At 39.4% G+C, this 19,788-nt stretch overlaps 1 protein-coding gene across 5 annotated transcripts in view; it reads left to right on the top strand.

The window, feature by feature from the left end:
- The window catches only part of INPP5E (Inositol-3-phosphate synthase), a 70,923-nt gene that overhangs the window by 2,320 nt on the left and 48,815 nt on the right, over positions 1–19,788 (top strand). For 4 of the 5 annotated variants that reach the window (XM_034336257.2, XM_034336258.2, XM_076688999.1 and 1 more), the window contains one exon: positions 348–569. The exons of the other annotated variant lie outside the window; for it this stretch is intronic. In XM_034336257.2, coding sequence (XP_034192148.2) covers positions 348–569 — 222 coding nt within the window. The remainder of the gene's footprint in view (positions 1–347; positions 570–19,788) is intronic. 5 annotated transcript variants of the gene reach the window in all.

Consider the following 19,788-nt stretch of genomic DNA (forward strand, 5'->3'; position numbering starts at 1 on the left):
TTGAAAGTTATAATCAAATAATTGTTTATGTATTAATAGTGCATGCACAAATATTCCACATTAAAAACGAAAAAAGTAGAAATATATGCAGTGTGATAAATAAAAATGTAAAGAAAGAAAAAGAAAGATATGAATGTTATTTCAATAAAACTCTAAATATGAAGATTGAAAAAAGAATTATTATATAGAAAATGTACAGAAAATGTACCAGAATAGTCAGATCCCTTTTTTCAAAGCATTAGATTCAGTACGTCTTGATAGTGAGTTTAAAAAACAAATGTGTAAGTTTCTATTTAAAAAAATGAATATATCATAAAAAAGTGGTGAAGATAGTGATTTCTCTACAGAGTCAACAGAAGATTCATTTGAGGAATCATCAGAAAATGGAAGCGAACGACTAAATGATTACGAAAGATATGATAAGAGTTTAAAGGATCAATATTTTACAAAAGGAAAATATATCACTTATTTCTTTTTGGAAATGGAACGGCATTTCTGCGATTCTACTGAAGTTTACAATATGATTCAGTATGATGAATCTAATAAGACTGAAAAACCAGGGAACGAAGGTATAATACATAAGTTATATGTGTTGCTTAAAATTAGTTTCTGCTATGCTCTTCAAACATTTTCCGTTTTATTATTCCTTCTACTTGGCCACTTATAATGAAGTGCTGTTAAAAATAATATGTATCTTTATGAAAAAGTAGTAGATAACTTTATTGCAAATGGTTTATACTATGTAAGTATTACTTATTTGGTTAACAAAAAATTGGGCCATTTTCTTCTGATTTTGATGAAACTTTACTTTATACAGAATTGGTTGTACATAGAACAGTTAAAAGAAAGAAACATATCTTTTCTAGTGGCAACTACTCAAATGTAAGGGATGAAATCGGTGTTTGAAAATTGACCTTTTATCTTGGTACTATTTTGGAGAATATAAAAGATAAAAATATACTTTATTTTGTGAAGCTGTATGGTTCTTTATGTAAAATGTTATGGTCAAAATGATGTTTTAGAAATTGCAAATCACAGCATAACAGAAGTTTAAAGTTACCTTTGTATTGAAGTTTAATGATAATCATTAAAAATGGTATATATTTAATTTTGAATGAAACAACGTACTTGTAGTCATATATAATATGAAAGGACCCCGCACTAAACCACGTGAAATTGGTCCTCGGCGAAAATGGCTGAATTTGAAATATATGTTGTACCTTTTGGGTCACTGAACAAATGTTTCTCAGGCAAAATGTTAAAAAATGGACAGTTTCGTCCTTTCAACCCTTCAAAAGCCTGAGGTCAGACCAGCAAAGATATCACTTTCGGATCAATGCAGCTACCATTATAAAGGAACAATATGAATTTTTAGTAAACAAAATAATTAAAGAATAATTGTTTATGATAGTATTGTTTAAACAATTTGGAAATATCATTATTTGCAAGAACTGATGGGAAAGATGATGGGAAAAATTACAACTGATAGCGTTTTCCAGCGCATTATTTGTTTTAAAATAAGCAATAAACAAATAACTGATAGTGAAACTTATTCCAGTATACTGACCCTAAATTATGAAAAAACAAGTACTGTTAAACAGGTGTAATAAAAACACTAAATACCATTGATTCTGTTAAATAATGCGCTAGGAAAACGCTATCCGTTGTAATTTTTCCCATCAATTCTTGCAAATAATGACAATTTCAAATTGTTTAAACAGTACTGTCATAAACAATTATTCGTTAATTATTTTGTTCACTAAAAATTCATATTGTTCCTTTATAATGGTAGTCGCATTGATCCGAAAGTGATCTCTTTGCTGGTTCGATCTCAGGCTTTTGAAGGGTTGAAACGACGAAACTGTCCATTTTTTGACATTTTGCTTGAGAAACATTTCTTCAGTGACCCAAAAGGTACAACATATTTCAAATTCAGCCATTTTCGCCAAGGATCAATTTCACACGGTTTAGTGCGGGGTCCTTTCAGATATAGATAACACCAGCCTTTGGTATGATATGCAATCTAATGTAGCCTACTTGGAATTTTTTCTTTTAAAGTTGTCAAATACAAAAATTGTAGAGTTTAGACACACATATCTATTTGATAATGACTTTGACCCTCAGGTTAAATTTAGGGGTTATTTTAAAGTTAATTAAAAATGTTACTGAACTTGTAGAAAAGTCGCTCCTCTACCAATTTTGATGATTTTTGAATATGTTCTAGAATTCCATATTTTAAGCAATTTTTTTTCGGTTAATACAATCGATATCTCACCGCCCTCATCGATTACGCTCATCTTTTAATTCTAAGCAATTTTTTCCGGTGAACTTGTAGAAAAACTACTCCCCCTCCGGTTTTGATGATCTTTAAATATGTTGTAAAATTCGTCATTCTAAACAACTTTTTCCTTTGCTAAAATGTTGGTTAAGGCTTCATTTTCGAGTTATTAACAAAAAACATTGAACAATCCGAGCGCGTATAGTGCGCGGACTCAAGGACGGCAGTGTCGACTACAAAAACCGGGCCTGACGTAGGTCGTGAACGAACGGCTAGGCACCCCGTTGGAATAGCAAAATAAAAAAATTGAACTGGTTGAACATTTTTAGTCGTTATTTAAAATAAAATAATTTTTAACAAAAAACAAATCCGACTTCGAAATGCACTAAAAAGTGTCAAATAATTTCTATTTCATTTATACCAATATTCCATAGCTATTAATAATATCTACTTAATCGTTAAATAGGATACCAAATACATTTCAAAGTTTTCGGAGACGGCGCAAAATTAAAAACTTTTAAATTAACCTACTACGCTGAAAGTAGATAATTGTCACTGGGAATCGAGGAAACACGTTCGGTAGAACAGCAATTTTCATGATCGGGCCAGTGAACTCCCCTCATTTATTGCACTTAGGTGTGAATAATAGGCGAGGTGTTTGCTCATCGAATGTCCAGAATCGACACAGTGATCTAGTGGGAATTATTTGCTTTCAACGTAGCAAGTTAATTTGGAAACGAATGGATAAGTTTCATTTAAATTGTTTTCAAATTTTGCATCATTAGTGTAGCCTTTAATTCAAACGTTTATTAATTATACCACTTCAAACATTTTTATTTGTTGTTTAAAATCCTTAGAATTTCCTTTTTTACATTATGACAGGCAATAAGAGATTAGGTTCCATATTCATTCTAAACAGCGACTAAAAATGTTCTACCAGTTCAGTATTTTTATTGTGCTATGCCAACGGGGTGCCAAGCCGTTCGTTCGCGACCAACGTCAGGCCCGGTTTTCGTACCCGACACTGCAGTCCCTGGGACTGCGCTCTATCTGCGTTCGGATTGGTCGGTGTTTTTTGTTATTAACTCGCAAACCAAGCCTTAACCAACAATTTGGCAAAGGAAAAAGTTGTTTAGAATCCCCTTAGCAATTATCCCTCTACGGCTGTCGAGGTAGTCGCCTGACACCCTGTAATTCCTACCAAATATGAAAGGTTTCATCGCGAACGATACATTCCTTGCAGAGTAACATGAAGGCGTAGATTTTTTGCTATAATAGTAGTTATTAACAAATTCAATAAATTTTTGCAAGTGAGATCATCGCGGATATACCTCCTACTAAATGTGAAAGTTTTCATCATAATCGATACATTCCCTGCAGCATAAACGCCAGAAGACATGAATGAAGTATTACGTTTTTTGCGACATAAGTCGTTAGGAATGAAAAAATACAAACTTTTTTTGCGAGACCAATCGGGAAATGTACTCTACAAGATGCAAAATTTTTTATTCGATTGGTCCATCCGTCTCGCGGTAATCGGTGAAAATTATAAGTCAAGCATTACGTTTTTTGCAAAAAAATCGTTAACAATGAAAAAATGCAAAATGTTTTTTTAACGGGACCAATCGGGAGACATACTCTACAAGATGCAAAATGTTTCGTTCCGATTGGTCCATCCATCTTGGAGTAATCGGCGAACATACATTTAGAAGAAATAGTCGTTAGGAATGAAAAAATGCAAAATATTTTTTTTAATGGACCAATGAGGAGTTACACTCTACAGGACGCAAAAAGTTTCGTTCCGATTGGTCCATCCGTCTCTGAGTAATCGGCGAACGTACGTCGCATGTACATGACATAGTACGTTTTTTTGCAATAAAAAGCGTTCGGAATGGAAAAATGCAAAATGTTTTTTTAACGGGACCAATCGGGAGACATACTCTACCAGATGCAAAAGGTTTCGTTCCGATTGGTCCATCCGTCTCGGCGTAATCGGTGAACATACATAAAAAAAAAAAAAAAATACATACACATCGAATTGAGTATCCTCCTCCTTTTCGAAGTCGGATAAAAATAGAAATTCTAAGCATCCTAAACAACAAATAAAAATAATTGAAATGGAATAATTAATAAACGTTTGAATTGGAGGCTACGTTAATGATGAAAAATTTGAAAACAATTTAAATGAAACTTATCGATTTGTTTCTAAATTAACCTGCTACGCTGAAAGCAGATAATTGCCACTGGGTCTCTGTGTCGGCCCCAACCATTCGACGAGGAAACACGTTCGGTAGAACAGCTGATTTCATGGTCGGGCCATTGAACTCGTTTCATTTATTACACTTAGGTATGAATAATAGGCAAGGTGTTTTCTCGTCGAATGGTTGAGACCAACACAGTGACCCGGTGACAATTATCTGCTTTCAGCGTAGCAGATTAATTTAGGAACAAATCGATATATTTCATTTAAATTGTTTTCAAATTTTTCATCATTAACGTAGCCTCCAATTCAAACGTTTATTAATTATTCCATTTCAATCATTTTTATTTGTTGTTTAGAATCCTTAGAATTTCCTTTTTTACATTATGACAGGCGACAAGAGATTAGGTTCGAAGTAATTAGGTTAAGAAAGTTGCTTAAAATGACGAATTTTACAACATATTTGAAAATCATCAGAATCAGAGGGGGAGGACCTCATCGACAAGTTCACCATCCCTTTCTACGTTCACGCTTAGCTGGCGTCGCATGTAACCCGAGATTCGACATCTCGACTTTATATATAAACGAAATGCTTAGGTCCCAATTTTCTTGCACTTATCCAGGTTTTACTGTACAGTGAATTCTGTCTATAGTCTACAGGGTGATTTTCTCGCAGCCGGACACAAAGGAACTGGCGACAATGAACCCCTTGACCGCACCATGGAGAGGTCCGTACACACACAGAGTCGACTCGGCCTGGACAGGTCCCCGCGGGCACGTGACAATGCAGACCTCTTCTTAGTGCTGTCAAGAGGTTCATTGTCGCCAGTGTTCCTTTGTACCTGGTTGCGAGAACATCACCCTGTATAGTTTATACGTATGCGTCTGTAATAGCGTGTGTGACCGTTGGTTACTGTTTCTGTAAACAGCGGCACTGTTCCCAGCTACCCCCTATATAACCGGTGGACCTGAAAATCAAACTTAACACATTTCAGTAATTTTGAACTGGATGCCTAACGGCGGCCGGCAACGCATGTCGATATTTAAAATTATTGAAATCAATTGAGTTTAATTTTGAAGCTTACCTGTTACATGGATGGTGGCCGGGCCACGTGGTGCTGTTGATAGAAACGATAGGTAAGTTAGGTTTGCTTGCTGACGCAATCGCGGCCACGGACATATACGTATGTTAGCGAATTGCGTGGTCTGCGAGGTCAGATAAAACGACACGCCGTAACGTAACACAACAGTTTTATTCACAACAACGAAAACTATATACAGTAGTCACAAACAAGAAATACGCGTGATCACAGAATTGAAGAACGAACAATATATACAATGCTTACACTAAATTAGTACTGAATACGCGAGGATACTTATCATTATTATACGGCGCGGTCTGAATGATTCCGCGTCGCGTGGACTGAGAAGCGTGAACGATTCAAACTTGTATCTTGCATGTTAGAATAATTTTTAGTAGTACCCTCGATCAAGGTTCTGGGGTACGCGCCATGCCGTTCCTCATGGTCCTCCTACCAGAAGATGCAAGATCTTCCCCACTCCGTGGCCAGATCCTTCTACTAGATCAACCTTATCTTTTTACACGTGCCATGCAGCACCATGACTTCGGGTGATCGGCCACACGCGCGTTCTTTCGAGAATCGGCAATCGAACTCTCTATCGCCGTTCCATAAACAAAACATCCGCGACTCTTAGAATTCGTCACACCTCAAGTATCAACTACCGCCGGCCCAAGTCCGATGACAGACATATGGCTCGGGGTATCGATAGCCTAAAGAATCCTAAGAAATCCTTGAAAAGCAGGTCAAAGCCCTAAATGCATTCACCCTGCCACGTGTCAACCCTTGCACACGTGCTGACGCTAACACGGCTAAACTGACCTGCTTCAGGCTCTCGGGAAGCCAAAACTCAATGAAGAGTTCACAGAAGTATCCAAAAACACAAATCACAGACTAGCTGAAATTCAAACTCGAGGCAGTAACACAACTCCGTGCATTCCACTTACACCCTGTTGTCTCCGTTACCTCCGATTTCAACACAAGGCACAACTGCCTTACAACACACTTCAATAAAATCATAACGTCCTTTATTCCGTGCAATTCGTGTACCTTTCAAACGCCGTCCTTTGCACTATATCAAGCCCGTGGCCTTATCTCACCCATGATACAGATTTTGTCAAACTTATAGCGTTACTATATTCCGTACACGACATTGACACCTTTCATCCGTTATCTCCACGATGACTACACTCACAAGTGCATCACCTCCAAATGACACCCGCAAGTGCCATCCGGCAGCATCGGTATTCACTAACACCTTGCAAAACAGGCGATGAATACAGTAAAACCTGGATAAATGCAACCAAGATTGGGACCCAGTGGTTGCATTTATCCAAGCGAGGTGTCGAATCTCGGGTTACACGCGACGACCAGCTAAGCGTGAACGTAGAAAGGGAAAGACAGTGGCGGAAAGAGACAGGTCCGATGATCAAAGGAAAGAGCCGAAACGTATCGGTGTGACTAATACTAATTCAACTATAAAACTTTTTTATTTTTGACTTTTTTTTATTGAAACTTTTACTAGCGCATAGGTTAAATTTTTCTGATTAAAATGGTACCAAACACGATATATAGTTTCAATTATAATTACTTGCTAAAATTGATGTTAAAGGTTGGCGAAAAGTCGCGGTGTCGGCTCTGGTTTCAAAGGTTTCATTTATCCAGGCAAGGTGGCGATTCTGGGCATTTAATGTTGCATTTATCCAAGCGAGGTGTCGATTCTGGGCATTTAATATTGCATTTATCCAAGCGAGGTGTCGATTCTGCGTCCGTACATATGTTTTGTATTCAGCCGACATGCCGATTCTGTGTCCGTACACATGTTTTGTATTCAGCCGACATGCCGATTCTGTGTCTGTACACATCTTTTATTCTATTCTTCATTCTATTACTATTGTTTATAAATATAATTCAAACTACATCATGTTTGGTGTCATTTTAATTAGAAAAATCTCACAAATGCGTTAGTAAAAGTTTCATTAAGAAAAAGTTAAAAATAAAAAAAAAATTAATCGTTCAATTTGTATTAGTCACACCGATATTACGGTCGGATCATATTACACGGTTTTCTCGTTGAGCGGCTCGGTTCGTCTAGGGGGATCCCCCCAAGTGGAGGGGATAGCGATGTTGCACTTATCCAAGCATTCTTTCGTTGCATTTATCCAGGTTTTACTGTACTGGAGATTGGCATCTCCAACAGTGATGAATACTCAAAAGTATTACCACAAATCACTAACACGCATCAGCCAGACATCGTAACACTCACAAGCGCTCTCAACACATCAGCGTCTCCAGAGATCATAACGTTGGCGGCTCCATACAGCCATCTGCACCCTAATACAGTTACTCTCAAACGCAAACAACTCATTGTGTTCGAGTATCCATAGCACAACGACAAAGTGACAAGATAGAGATTTCTAAGCAAAAGATATAAAAGGGAAAGGAATGAGAGAGACAAAACTATGTATTATTTCCCTCCTTTTTTTTTTTTTTTTCAATAAACTTTCAAATATCTTGTACAGTATTGTAAACGTTACTTTACGGGATATTATCTTGTTAACATAAGATGACATTTTACAAAATATGAGGCTAACACGGCTCATTCGCGTTCTCTTCCTCGCTCACATCTATATCGTTATTACCCGACCACTCACCCTTCCACAAGTGCAATCGGTCTTTCGGCATAATCTATGGTCTGCCGCTTTTGCCCATTATTTCATACCGATCATTCGGTAGGGACTTAGAATTTACAAACGGTCTTTGCCCTTCTTGTATCGGCGGGTTTTACAAAAATGGAGTCGCCGTCTTTATATGTAATGTTGTCTCTACGTTTACTGTCAAATCGTTTCTTTTGTTCTCCAGCATTTTTACTCAGTCGTTCGAATGCTACAGCCCGATCTTGATTCAAATCAATTTCCTCATTCGTACTCGGCAATGACTTTTCAGCAGAAATCGCGTTACCAACACTTCTTTCTACACCAAATAATAAACGACTTGGTGAAAACCCTGTAGATTTCTGAACTGTCGTGTTAAGTGTAAGCATTATTTTTGCTAGTTTGCTCGGCCAATCCTTATTTTTATTTATTTCTACCGTAAGCAGATTCGTAACGGTTGCTACGTAACGTTCGGCTTCCCCGTTCGCTCTAGGAGCTCCCGTCGCGATATAATGTAGTTCTATACCATGCGTTTTGATAAATTGCTCTAGTGATTTGAACGTAAAATTCGTGCCCCGATCTAAGACTATTACTCGAGGAGTACCGAATAAAGTCAGTCTTTCCTTGAAAACTTGCAACGTTTCGGTACCGGATAACGATTTGAATATACTTTGTAAAAGCGTCAACTATCAGCAAAACATGTTCATACTCATCTTTTGTCTTCTCGAATGGGTCTACACAATCACAGTGTATCATGTCAAACGGGATAGGCTTTTTCTGAATTGAATACAATTTTCCTTGTTTCGGTCCTGTTTGGCGTTTGCATACTACACACGTGATACAATGTTCTATGTACTTTTGGACAAATCTGCGCATTTTCGGAAACTAATATTTTTGAGCGATGCGATCATACGTTTTTTCGAAGGCTACATGACAATTCTCGTCATGGTACAGACGTAATAAGTCAAGACGACTTCCTTTCGGGACAAAACTACGATAAACTATTCGTCTCGTGTCTCTAAGTATTTTACGGCATAGTATACCCTCTCGTAATTCAAAATCGGTACACACGGTCTCGTTTGATTCTAATCGTTTGATAATGTTTAGTGTCTCTTCGTCTTTCCTTTGCTCAACTTCCAACCACGATCCCTCGTAAATAGTATTCACGCGGTAGTCTCGATGCGGGTTTCTGCTCAGATAATCGACGTGCTCAATACACTTCCCCTTTCGATACTCTAAATCGAAAGAGTAGTCCTGGAGAAAGAGCCACCAGCGTGCTATCCGCGGCAATAAATCTTTTTTATTCTGCGTGGCTTCGATAGTATTGCAATCGGTCACGATTTTAAACTTGATTCCCAATAAATACACGCGGAAGTACTTTAACGCGTTCACGATTGCAAGAGTTTCCAGCTCGTAAGAATGATGACGCGATTCCTCCGGTGTGGTCCGTCTGCTAAAATATGCAACCACACGCAACTCGTTTTCTACTTTCTGAAAAGGTATCGCGCCGTAGCCAACCGAGCTTGCATCGGTATGAAGCTCGGTCTCCCGTTCGTGGTCAAAAATCGCGAGCAAAGGTTCTGTACTGAGTTTGTCTACGACGTATTGTCGCGCTTCTTCCTGTTCTGTACCCCAAACCCACGGTTCATTGGTCTTGGTCAATCTCGTTAGACAAGCAGTTCGTACGGCAAATTCAGGTATGAATTTTCGAAAGTAACTTGCCAAATCGACGAATTGTCTCATCTGCTTCACGTTACGCGGGATTGACGATTCTATCAATGCTTTAATTTTTTCTTTACCTGGCCTAATGCCTTCGGAGGATATCTCTCGACCTAAATAGTTTATCGAAGTCTCGAGAAACTTACATTTTTCAATATTCAACGTAAACCCTGCCTTATCCAATGCTTCCAATACGCGCTCTAAATCTTGTAACCCTTCCTCAACCGTCTCCGACGGTATTAGAACACCATCTATATATACTAATGTGATGCTATTTCTTAGGTTACCGAGAGCCGTATTAATCGCCCTTTGAAAAACGAATGCAGTCTTATGCACTGAATCTGCGGCAATCAGAATTTGGTGAAATCCCGCTGCCATATTTAAAGTGGTGAAAAATCTACCCTTACCTAGGCGGTCTAATTGATCTTCAATTAATGGCAAAAGATATCGATCTCTAACAGTAATCCTATTCAGAGCCCGATAGTCCACACACAAACGATCTTTCCCGTTTTTCTTTCTCACGAGAATAACAGGATTCGCGAACGGCAAATTGCTCTCGCGAATAATGTTGTTACTCAACAAACCGACAATAATCCACTGCACCTTCTCTCGTTCAGAAACTGACAAACGATATGGATAGTAGTTTATTACCTTGTCTTCCTGAGTAGTGATGCGCATTTCTCCCGTACTTACACACTGCACCCGGTTGCCAGTGGTCAGCATCTGTTCAAATTTCGCCAGTAGATCTCGAATAGACCCTTGTACTGCTTCATCCGAGATGTCAAGTGCGTAACACGATGTCTTCGTCACCCTCTCGTTGCCTTCTTGAGAGTCAGGTATGCAGCGTCGAAGTCACGTCGTTCCATCAGGTTCTGTTACAATTTGTAGATCGGCATGCACCAAGACATTTTTTCCAATAATGACATCATAAGGTATCCCAGCGTCCGGAACAACAAACAAATCCAGCTCGGTGGACACGTCTTGTGTCTGGATTATTGTGGCTGTTCATCCAATAGTCGTAGTGCTAGAGTCACATAACTCTTGTACAGTGGTCGTGTACGGCTCGATTTTGCAACTTGCTCGCTTAGCTACACGTTCCTTCACAAGAGAACACGTTGCCTCATTGTCAATCAAACACGATCGCACAAACATATTCTTCAACAAAATTGGCGTTAATTTGTGATCCATCGAACAGCACGCATTAACCTTGGGCTTCTTTTTATTTTGGCTGTTCGACGTTGTACGTTGCTTCGCCCAACATTGCGATTCATCATGTCCCTTTTTGAACAAAAGGTACAAGTAGCAGGCTTCTGTTGTGTACTACGAGGCGTGCTATTCTCCGTCTTCTTTTTGTTTTTCGGGCATTCGTATCGTAGATGTCTGGGTTGGTCGCAATCATAACATCGCTTTTGGTAATGATTACGACGTGTCATATCCTTGTTTCCATGACCCTTTTCCTTGTCCTTACTCTTCTCCCTTTCTTCTCCCTTATCACTTTTCGACGGTTTCACGAACTGCGAAACACCACTCAATAGCTCCGCAGTGGTCCCATATCGCGCGTTCGTCAGAGACTGCCGCACGACCGAATCACAAACATGTCCAATCACCAAACTGATCAATTCGCTTTGTTTAAATTCGATCTGTGTTTGTCCATAATATTTTATTTTGTTCCGTGCATATTCTGAGTACGTTTCAGCAGAGTCACTTGTGTTCATACATACGTGCGGTATCATACCGCACGAGCCAGTCGTTCACACAGGCGGTCCGCCGATACAAATACCGAACATAAATCTTCGCGGAATTTCGTCCACGTACCGGGATTGCCAGTCCATTCTTTGTACCATTTTTTGGCCAGACCCGTCAAAGCATGTGTCGCAAGACTCAGCCGTTGCGCGGAAGAGAGTTTCTCAGTGATCGTCTCCACCGTATCACACCACTTGTTCGCATCTTCCCCAAGGTCAGCACCACTGAACTCGGGTATGGTGTCCACGGAAGAATTCGGTGGCACGGCTGTGGTAGGAGACCCCTGAACAACTTTTTCCATAAATTTGTAACGGGGTCGGTCGGTTCGGTGCGCACGGCGTTGCGCACCGCGGCGGTTTTCCCCGTGCCAGGGTTCGCATGGGAACAGGTCGGTAAATAACTAGTCGATGTTAGTAGAAAAATAAAGTATTTATTCAGGAAACGAATGGTATAGTTCCTACAGTGGCGGCTATTCCCGCCGGGCTGGCCAGGCGGTGTCCTCCTGCCTCGGGAGCTATAATCAAAATATCGTCTGGTGGTTAGACGCGTGGAGCCCGTCTTAATTCTAATGTACAGGACTTATGAACTACGGTCGGAACCCGGTCCGTCACAGAAAGTACGCGGCCTTACTTCTTACTTCGGCGCCGGTCTTACAAGCTAACGGCGCGATGTCGGAGCGCGAAGTGAAAGCGCGGAACGGAGCGCGAACGCAAACAAACGCAAACGTACGCAAACGCAAAGGAGGTAGAGGCGGGATAGGATTGGCCCGGTTGGGCCGACGGTGTTTATTCAATCGCGCTGCGGTGTTTCGCGCTGCGGTGGAGTTGCTGCCCGCTTGCCTCACGCGGCTCGTCTTCTCGTACGCCGAGGTAGAACCGAACAGCGAACGAGTCGACGACCAATCCTGGCCAGCCTGGGTAACGCCACAAAGCTGGACGGAATCGGCTGCCAAAGGCAAATTGCGGTGCCGAGTAAGCTAGCGTTCGGAATCCCCGCGGAAGCACCAGCAGAGATTATGAACGCGCACTAGCTTGGTTACCCCGGGTCAACCACGGGACTGACGAGGCTAGGCGCCTACGGCCGCCGGACCTATGGGAGCTGCCAGGTCGTAGCGTAGTGCAATGCTGCGACCCGTTGGCCAGAGATCTCTTCGCCAGGTCAGCCATGGCGTCGAGAGCTCTGGTGCACCGGTCCGGACCTCCGAGGAGGTCCCCTCGGGGCCGAAGCCCCGAGCAGTGATGCCAGAACCGTGGGACGTGGGACAAATCTTTACCCTCTCCACGACGTCCCACGACGTCCCAGTGACTCCCCTACCGCAGTTGTTTCATCTAACGCAAGCGCGTTGTCCCACGTGTCCGTGTGAGCTCTCTGCGGGTTTGGCAGAGTTCGGCTGCTCTCGTCATTTCTACGTTATCGGCTCGATGCTCAACCCGCTAAAGCACGTGGCAGCAGCATCGACGAATCGACAAAATAATATAATTTCGTGCATGGCAATATGGCTGAATTAAGAAACCAGGAGAATCAGTTCGAATCCCGATTTTACGGTTTCAGTTCTGATTCTTAATACATTAACGTTTTTCTAATACATAAAAATACATTTTTGATACATTAATACTATGAAATACATTAACTTGGAAAGCAGTTTAAAAAAGGAGTTGAACAGCATCTTTCTTTGATATTTTTTTTAATATTTAAGTTTTATATATATACATATGTATGTACGTACATATGATAAAAATACGTGATACAGAAGTAATTTCTTCAATTAGATATTACTGTTATTCTAACTATTACAATACATAAATTCGAAGACATACGAGGAAAATTGGTTAGGTTAAATTGTAAGGATATAAAGAAATTTCAATCTTTAACGGTTTGTCAGTTTTATTTCTTATTCCTTACAACTATTATAATTTTATTCTGTGAATGGTCATTACAATGAAAGATGGATTAGATACAATTTGATTCCTCGTTTAATTTGTTATATACATATCAGGTTTCTTGCAACTATTGTACCTGGTCCACGCTTACACGATATTGCATATTTTACTTTCCTATAATACAACAAGGAAACAAAACTATAATATAGTGATTACCATAATACAATAGAAAATGTTAAGCTTGGTATAAACCTTGTTTTTTTTGTGTACTTAATCTGCAGTTACGCTTCGTTGCTTTATAATGACAGATTTTTCTTTTAAATGAAACTTCCACTAACGTATTGATGAAATTTTTCGATTAAAACAAGATCAAACACGACGTAATTTGAATTATAGTTACTTTATATATTTGCATTAGGTTTTAAATAAATAAGTAAATATAATGCAAATTATGTCGTGTTTGGTCTTATTTTAATCAGAAGAACCTTCCAATTACATTGGTAAAAGTTTCATTTAGCAAAAATGAAAAATAAAAAAGTTATGGTTAAATTAATATTGTCTCACTCAAATGTTTTTTCTCGGGCCCTTTAATTCTCGGACCTCTTTCTCGTTCGCTATTTGTCTTTTTCTACGTTCGCCAGCATTCAAGAACTCGCTCGAGCTGTGTCGTTCTGCCAGCCTCGCACACTTTTAGGAGAATCGGGAAAATCCAGCATAATAACACGTTCTATGCTGAAAGAATATACTAACTTATCTGTTTAATAAAATTTTAATAAATCTGGCAATAGATTTATTTTCTGACTGCTTTTCTTAAGTAATCAAAATTTCACCATTCTCCTGTACAGATCGTGTGTAGCAGTTTGTAACAAACTCAACATATTTTCGATATTATGTAGAATACACAACCGATCGACAAATATTAAAAATCCAGGATATTTTGTGCCGCTTTTTATATGTCAAGGGCCATCGAAATGAAATAAATGACCAACAATGAATAATATAATAAAGGTGATCGCTGTTCATCTATTTCTTTTCTACGATGTAGTATAGGATTGCCTCGAAATAAGCAAGTGGCTCGAGACCTAACAGTTGCTTATTTCGAAGCAGAGACCACTTGCTTATTTCGAGGCAATCCTGTATTTCTTCCGCAAGAGACGGTTTCCTAACAATTTACAGTACAGTAAAATCTGGATATACATATGCAAGAGAGATGGGATCCAAGCGAGGTGTCGAATCTCGGGTTACGCGCGACGCCAGCCAAACGTGAACGTAGAAAGAGACAGGCAGTGGAGGAGAGAGAGAGGTCAAATGATCAAACGAAAGAGCCGAAACATATCGGTGTGACTAATACTAATTCAGTTATAAAACATTTTTATTTTTGACTTTTTTTAAATGCAATTTTTACTGGCGTATTGGCCAGATTTATCTGATTAAAATGATACCAAACACGATATAGTTTGAATTGTAATTACTTGCTAAAATTGATGTTAAAAGTAGACGAAAAGTCAGAGAGATCGAATCAAAACATTGCATATGCATATCCGAGCGAGGTGTCGAAGTTTGATCGGACGTCTTGCATTATATGTACCCAGATTTTACTGTACTGTAAATTGTTAGGAAACCGTCTCTTGTGGAAGAAATACATCGTAGAAAGGAAATAGATGAACAGCGATCACCTTTATTATAATATTCATTGTTGATCATTTATTTCATTTCGATGGCCCTTGACATATAAAAAACGGCACAAAATATCCTGGATTTTTAATATTTTTCGATCGGTTGTGTATTAGACATAATATCGAAAACATGTTGAGTTTGCTACAAACTGCTACACCCGATCCGTACAGGAGACTGGTAAAATGCTGATTACTTAAGAAAAGCAGCCCGAAAATAAATCTGTTGTCAGATTTATTAAAATTTTTTTAGACAGATAACTTAGTATATTCTTTCAGCATAGAATGTGTTATTATGCTGGATTTTCCCGATTCTCCTGAAAGTGTGCGAGGCTGGCAGAACGACACAGCTCGAGCGAGTTCTTGAATGCTGGCGAACGTAGAAAAAGACAAATAGCGAAAGAGAAAGAGGTCCGAGAATTAAAGGACCCGAGAAAAAACATTTGAGTGAGACAATATTAATTTAACTATAACTTTTTTATTTTTCATTTTTGCTAAATGAAACTTTTACCAATGTAATTGGAAGGTTCTTCTGATCAAAATAAGACCAAACACGACATAATTTGCATTATATTTACTTATTTATTTAAAACCTAATGCAAATATATAAAGTAACTATAATTCAAATTACGTCGTGTTTGATCTTGTTTTAATCGAAAAATTTCATCAATACGCTAGTGGAAGTTTCATTCAAAAGAAAAATCAGTCATTATATAGCAACGAAGCGTAAGTGCAGATTAAGTACATAAAAAAAACATAAGGTTTATACCAAGCTTAACATTTTTTATTGTATTATGGTAATCACTATATTATAGTTTTGATTCCTTGGTTGTATTATAGGAAAGTAAAATATGCAATATCGTATAAGCGTGGACCAGGTGCAATAGTTGCAAGAAACCTGATATGTATATAACAAATTAAATGAGGAATCAAATTGTATCTAATCCATCTTTCATTGTAATGACCATTCAGAGAATAAAATTATAATAGTTGTAAGGAATAAGAAATAAAACTGACAAACCGTTAAAGATTGAAATTTCTTTATATCCTTACAATTTAACCTAACCAATTTTCCTCGTATGTCTTCGAATTTACTTATTGTAATAGTTAGAATAACAGTAATATCTAATTGAAGAAATTACTTCTGTATCACGTACTTTTATCATATGTACGTACATACATATGTATATATATAAAACTTAAATATTAAAAAAGATATCAAAGAAAGATGCAGTTCAACTGCTTTTTTTAACTGCTTTCCAAGTTAATGTATTTCATAGTATTAATGTATCAAAAATGTATTTTTATGTATTAGAAAAACGTTAATGTATTAAGAATCAGAACTGAAACCGTAAAATCGGGATTCGAACTGATTCTCCTGGTTTCTTAATTCAGCCATATTGCCATGCACGAAATTATATTATTTTGTCGATTCGTCGATGCTGCTGCCTCGTGCTTTAGCGGCTTGAGCATCGAGTCGATAACGTAGAAATGACGAGAGCAGCCGAACTCTGCCAAACCCGCAGAGAGCTCACACGGACACGTGGGACAACGCGCTTGTGTTAGACGAAACAACTGCGGTAGGGGAGTCACTGGGACGTCGTGGGACGTCGTGGAGAGGGTAAAGATTTGTCCCACGTCCCACGGTTCTGGCATCACTGGCCCCGAGGCAACTCATCGATCCGCGCATCAATCGGTCCTACTTATACCCTAATTACTTGGGAGTGGGGATGCCGCCGCGGTGGGGGCCCGCGATGCGCGACGCCGATCCGCGGCTGTCGTCGCAAATTGTCGAAAAAGCATCTCAAAGGAGGGCGCGGCAGGCCCACTCGGCCTCATCTCCACACTACTGGATTCACCTGACATTGTCTTTTCCGCACTAGGTTCACCAGTCACTGTATTTTCCGCACCACACGTGTTGTCTGTGTCATCCGTACCGTGCATCCCGATAAATTTGTAAAGGTATTTCACACTACGAAATTCGGATTTTCCCCGCGGGTCACACGGCTACGTTAGTACAACAAGCCCACAATACTTTACTACGCGAGCGTATGAGTCTATATAATCCCACTTCTGATGTTAGAATAATTTTTAGTAGTACCCCCAATCAAGGTTCTGGGGTAAGCACCATACCGTTCCTCATGGTCATCCTACCAGAAGATGCAAGATCTTCCCCACTCCGTGGCCAGATCCTTCTAGATCAACCTTATCTTTTTACACGTGCCATGCAGCACCATGACTTCGGGTCATCGGCCACACGCGCGTTCCTTCGAGAATCGGCAATCGAACTCTCTATCGCCGTTCCATAAACAAAACATCCGCGACTCTTAGAATTCGTCGCACCTCATGTATCAACTACCGCCGGCCCAAGTCCGATGACAGACATATGGGTCGGGGTATCGATAAGCCTAAAGAATCCTAAGAAATCCTTGAAAAGCAGGTCAAAGCCCCAAATGCATTGACCCTGCCACGTGTCCACCCTTGCACACGTGCTGACGCTAACATGTACGAAAGCGTGAGCTGCGAAGCACGTGTGCATGAGTCGAGCGATCGAACAAGAAGACCGAAATCTATCATGGCATCGATCGTGCCGGTTCCGGCGAGGAGAAGAGACCGCGTAGACAAAGTGGGCCCGCGAGGTGCTGCCGCTATCGGTAACGACGCACCGACGAAATACTTTCGTTGCCAACTTCGTATGGTCTGCGACAATTTGGGGAATTTCGCCAATAACGTATAAGCGAAATTCAATGGAGTAATTCTCACAGTTTTTTGCGTGTATCTTTGAAACTCAGCGAGTCCAATATATTCGACAGAGGAAAAAAATTGCTTAAAATGTCAAATTTTACAGTATATTCAAAATTCAAAGAGCGCCTTTTCTACTTCACAAAAATTTTCCAGTAGAGGTTCCTGTTTTTTTTTTTCTTACTTCGAGGTAGGATAGAGCAGAAAATTTTACACACAAATATGTCGTCATATCATAATAGGATCAAAATGACCAGGTGGAGTAATTTTAAGATCAAATCTGTTTTTCAACTAAAGCTTTGTAGTTATACAGGGTGTCCGATAACAGGTGGGACAAATTTTAAGGGATGATTCTGGGGGTCAAAATGAAACGAAAATCAAGAATGATAAAATATCATTGACGACGACTTTTTTCTCTATTGTTAATGTTAAAAGATTCGAGTAAAACGCGTCTAAAACCAGCAATCTGCACAGCACCGACGATTGAATGTCGTGTCAGTAGGGGCGTGTACAGTCACAGCCAATAGTCATTGAATACTAGAAGTTTACCACGTGCTCTTGTAGACGTTTAGTGGAAGGGAAGGGCGCCCTTAGCTCCGACCGGTGACCGCCAGGTGGCTGCGGGATCGGGGTACTATTCTCGTTGGTGGTCGTTCGACATGCGATTCGGATATATAGAAATTCCGAAACGCGGTGTTATAGGCGGCTAGGATAGGGTTTGTCTGTCGTTAACTCCACTGACGAGTCTGGCAGACAATCCTGAGACGAAACGCCCCCTTCCCACACTATTGTATTCCTTTTTGTTACAGTATGATATAAAGTGCTGACAAATCATTGCCTAGCATAAAACTTTTTTTTAAATCTCGGAGCAAGTGTTATAATGCACACTGTACTCACTAAAACTAATACGAAATTGTCAGTTGTTCGTACAGTGCGTAACAAAAAGATAGATCCACTTCGATTTTTTATTATAACTCTGGAGTTGGTTGACCGATTCGGCTGAAATTTTCAGCATTCAGTCTAAGTATTTACTAGGGAGTATTTGTGTAAAATTTCATTTTAATATAATGTCTCGTTTTTCTACAGTAATCATTTATCTGATTTTTGTCAATTTTTAACTGTAACAAAATTTTGTTAAGATACAAAAATATTATAACTTAAAAGAATAAACGCCCTTAGTAATTTATAGGTTTTCCACCATTTTTTATTAATAAATTCATTCTCGTCATCATTGATTTAGCTAGATTTTGTAGCTCATTCGGAGTAACGCGACCCCAAGCTTTCAATATTGCAGTTTTCAATTCGGCAACAGTATTAAATTGTCAACCGTTGGCCCCAAAGGTTTTCGATAGGATTAATATCAGAAGATCTCGCTAGCCAGCTGAGAGTGTTGATTTTCCTTCATTGTAGCTGCTGCCCAGTACTTGTAGAAACGTGAACTGTAGCATTATCGTGCATAAATTTTAATTTAGCGGGTGAAAAACGGCGCAAGTATGGAAATAAATATTCAGCAAATATTTTTTTATACGCCAACGAGTTTACACGAGTATCAATGAACGCCAAAGTTGTCTTTCCGTATGTCGAAAAGCCGGTCCATTCCATCACTGAGCGGCCACCACAATTGCGTTTAGAAAAATAACATGGTGCACGCCGCAAATCGTGCCAGCAATGGGCCCCGTCTGGCCCATCCAGGTTGAATTTCTTTTCATCTGAGAAGATGACCTAAATTTAAAAAAATAAAAAAAAATAATGATATTCAGCACATGTTTCCATACCGATTTCCATTGGTGCGTTCATATTTGGTGCTCATCTACAAAACG

This window comes from Osmia lignaria, chromosome 7 (genome assembly GCF_051020975.1).
Source record: "Osmia lignaria lignaria isolate PbOS001 chromosome 7, iyOsmLign1, whole genome shotgun sequence".
Classification (NCBI taxonomy): domain Eukaryota; kingdom Metazoa; phylum Arthropoda; class Insecta; order Hymenoptera; family Megachilidae; genus Osmia; species Osmia lignaria.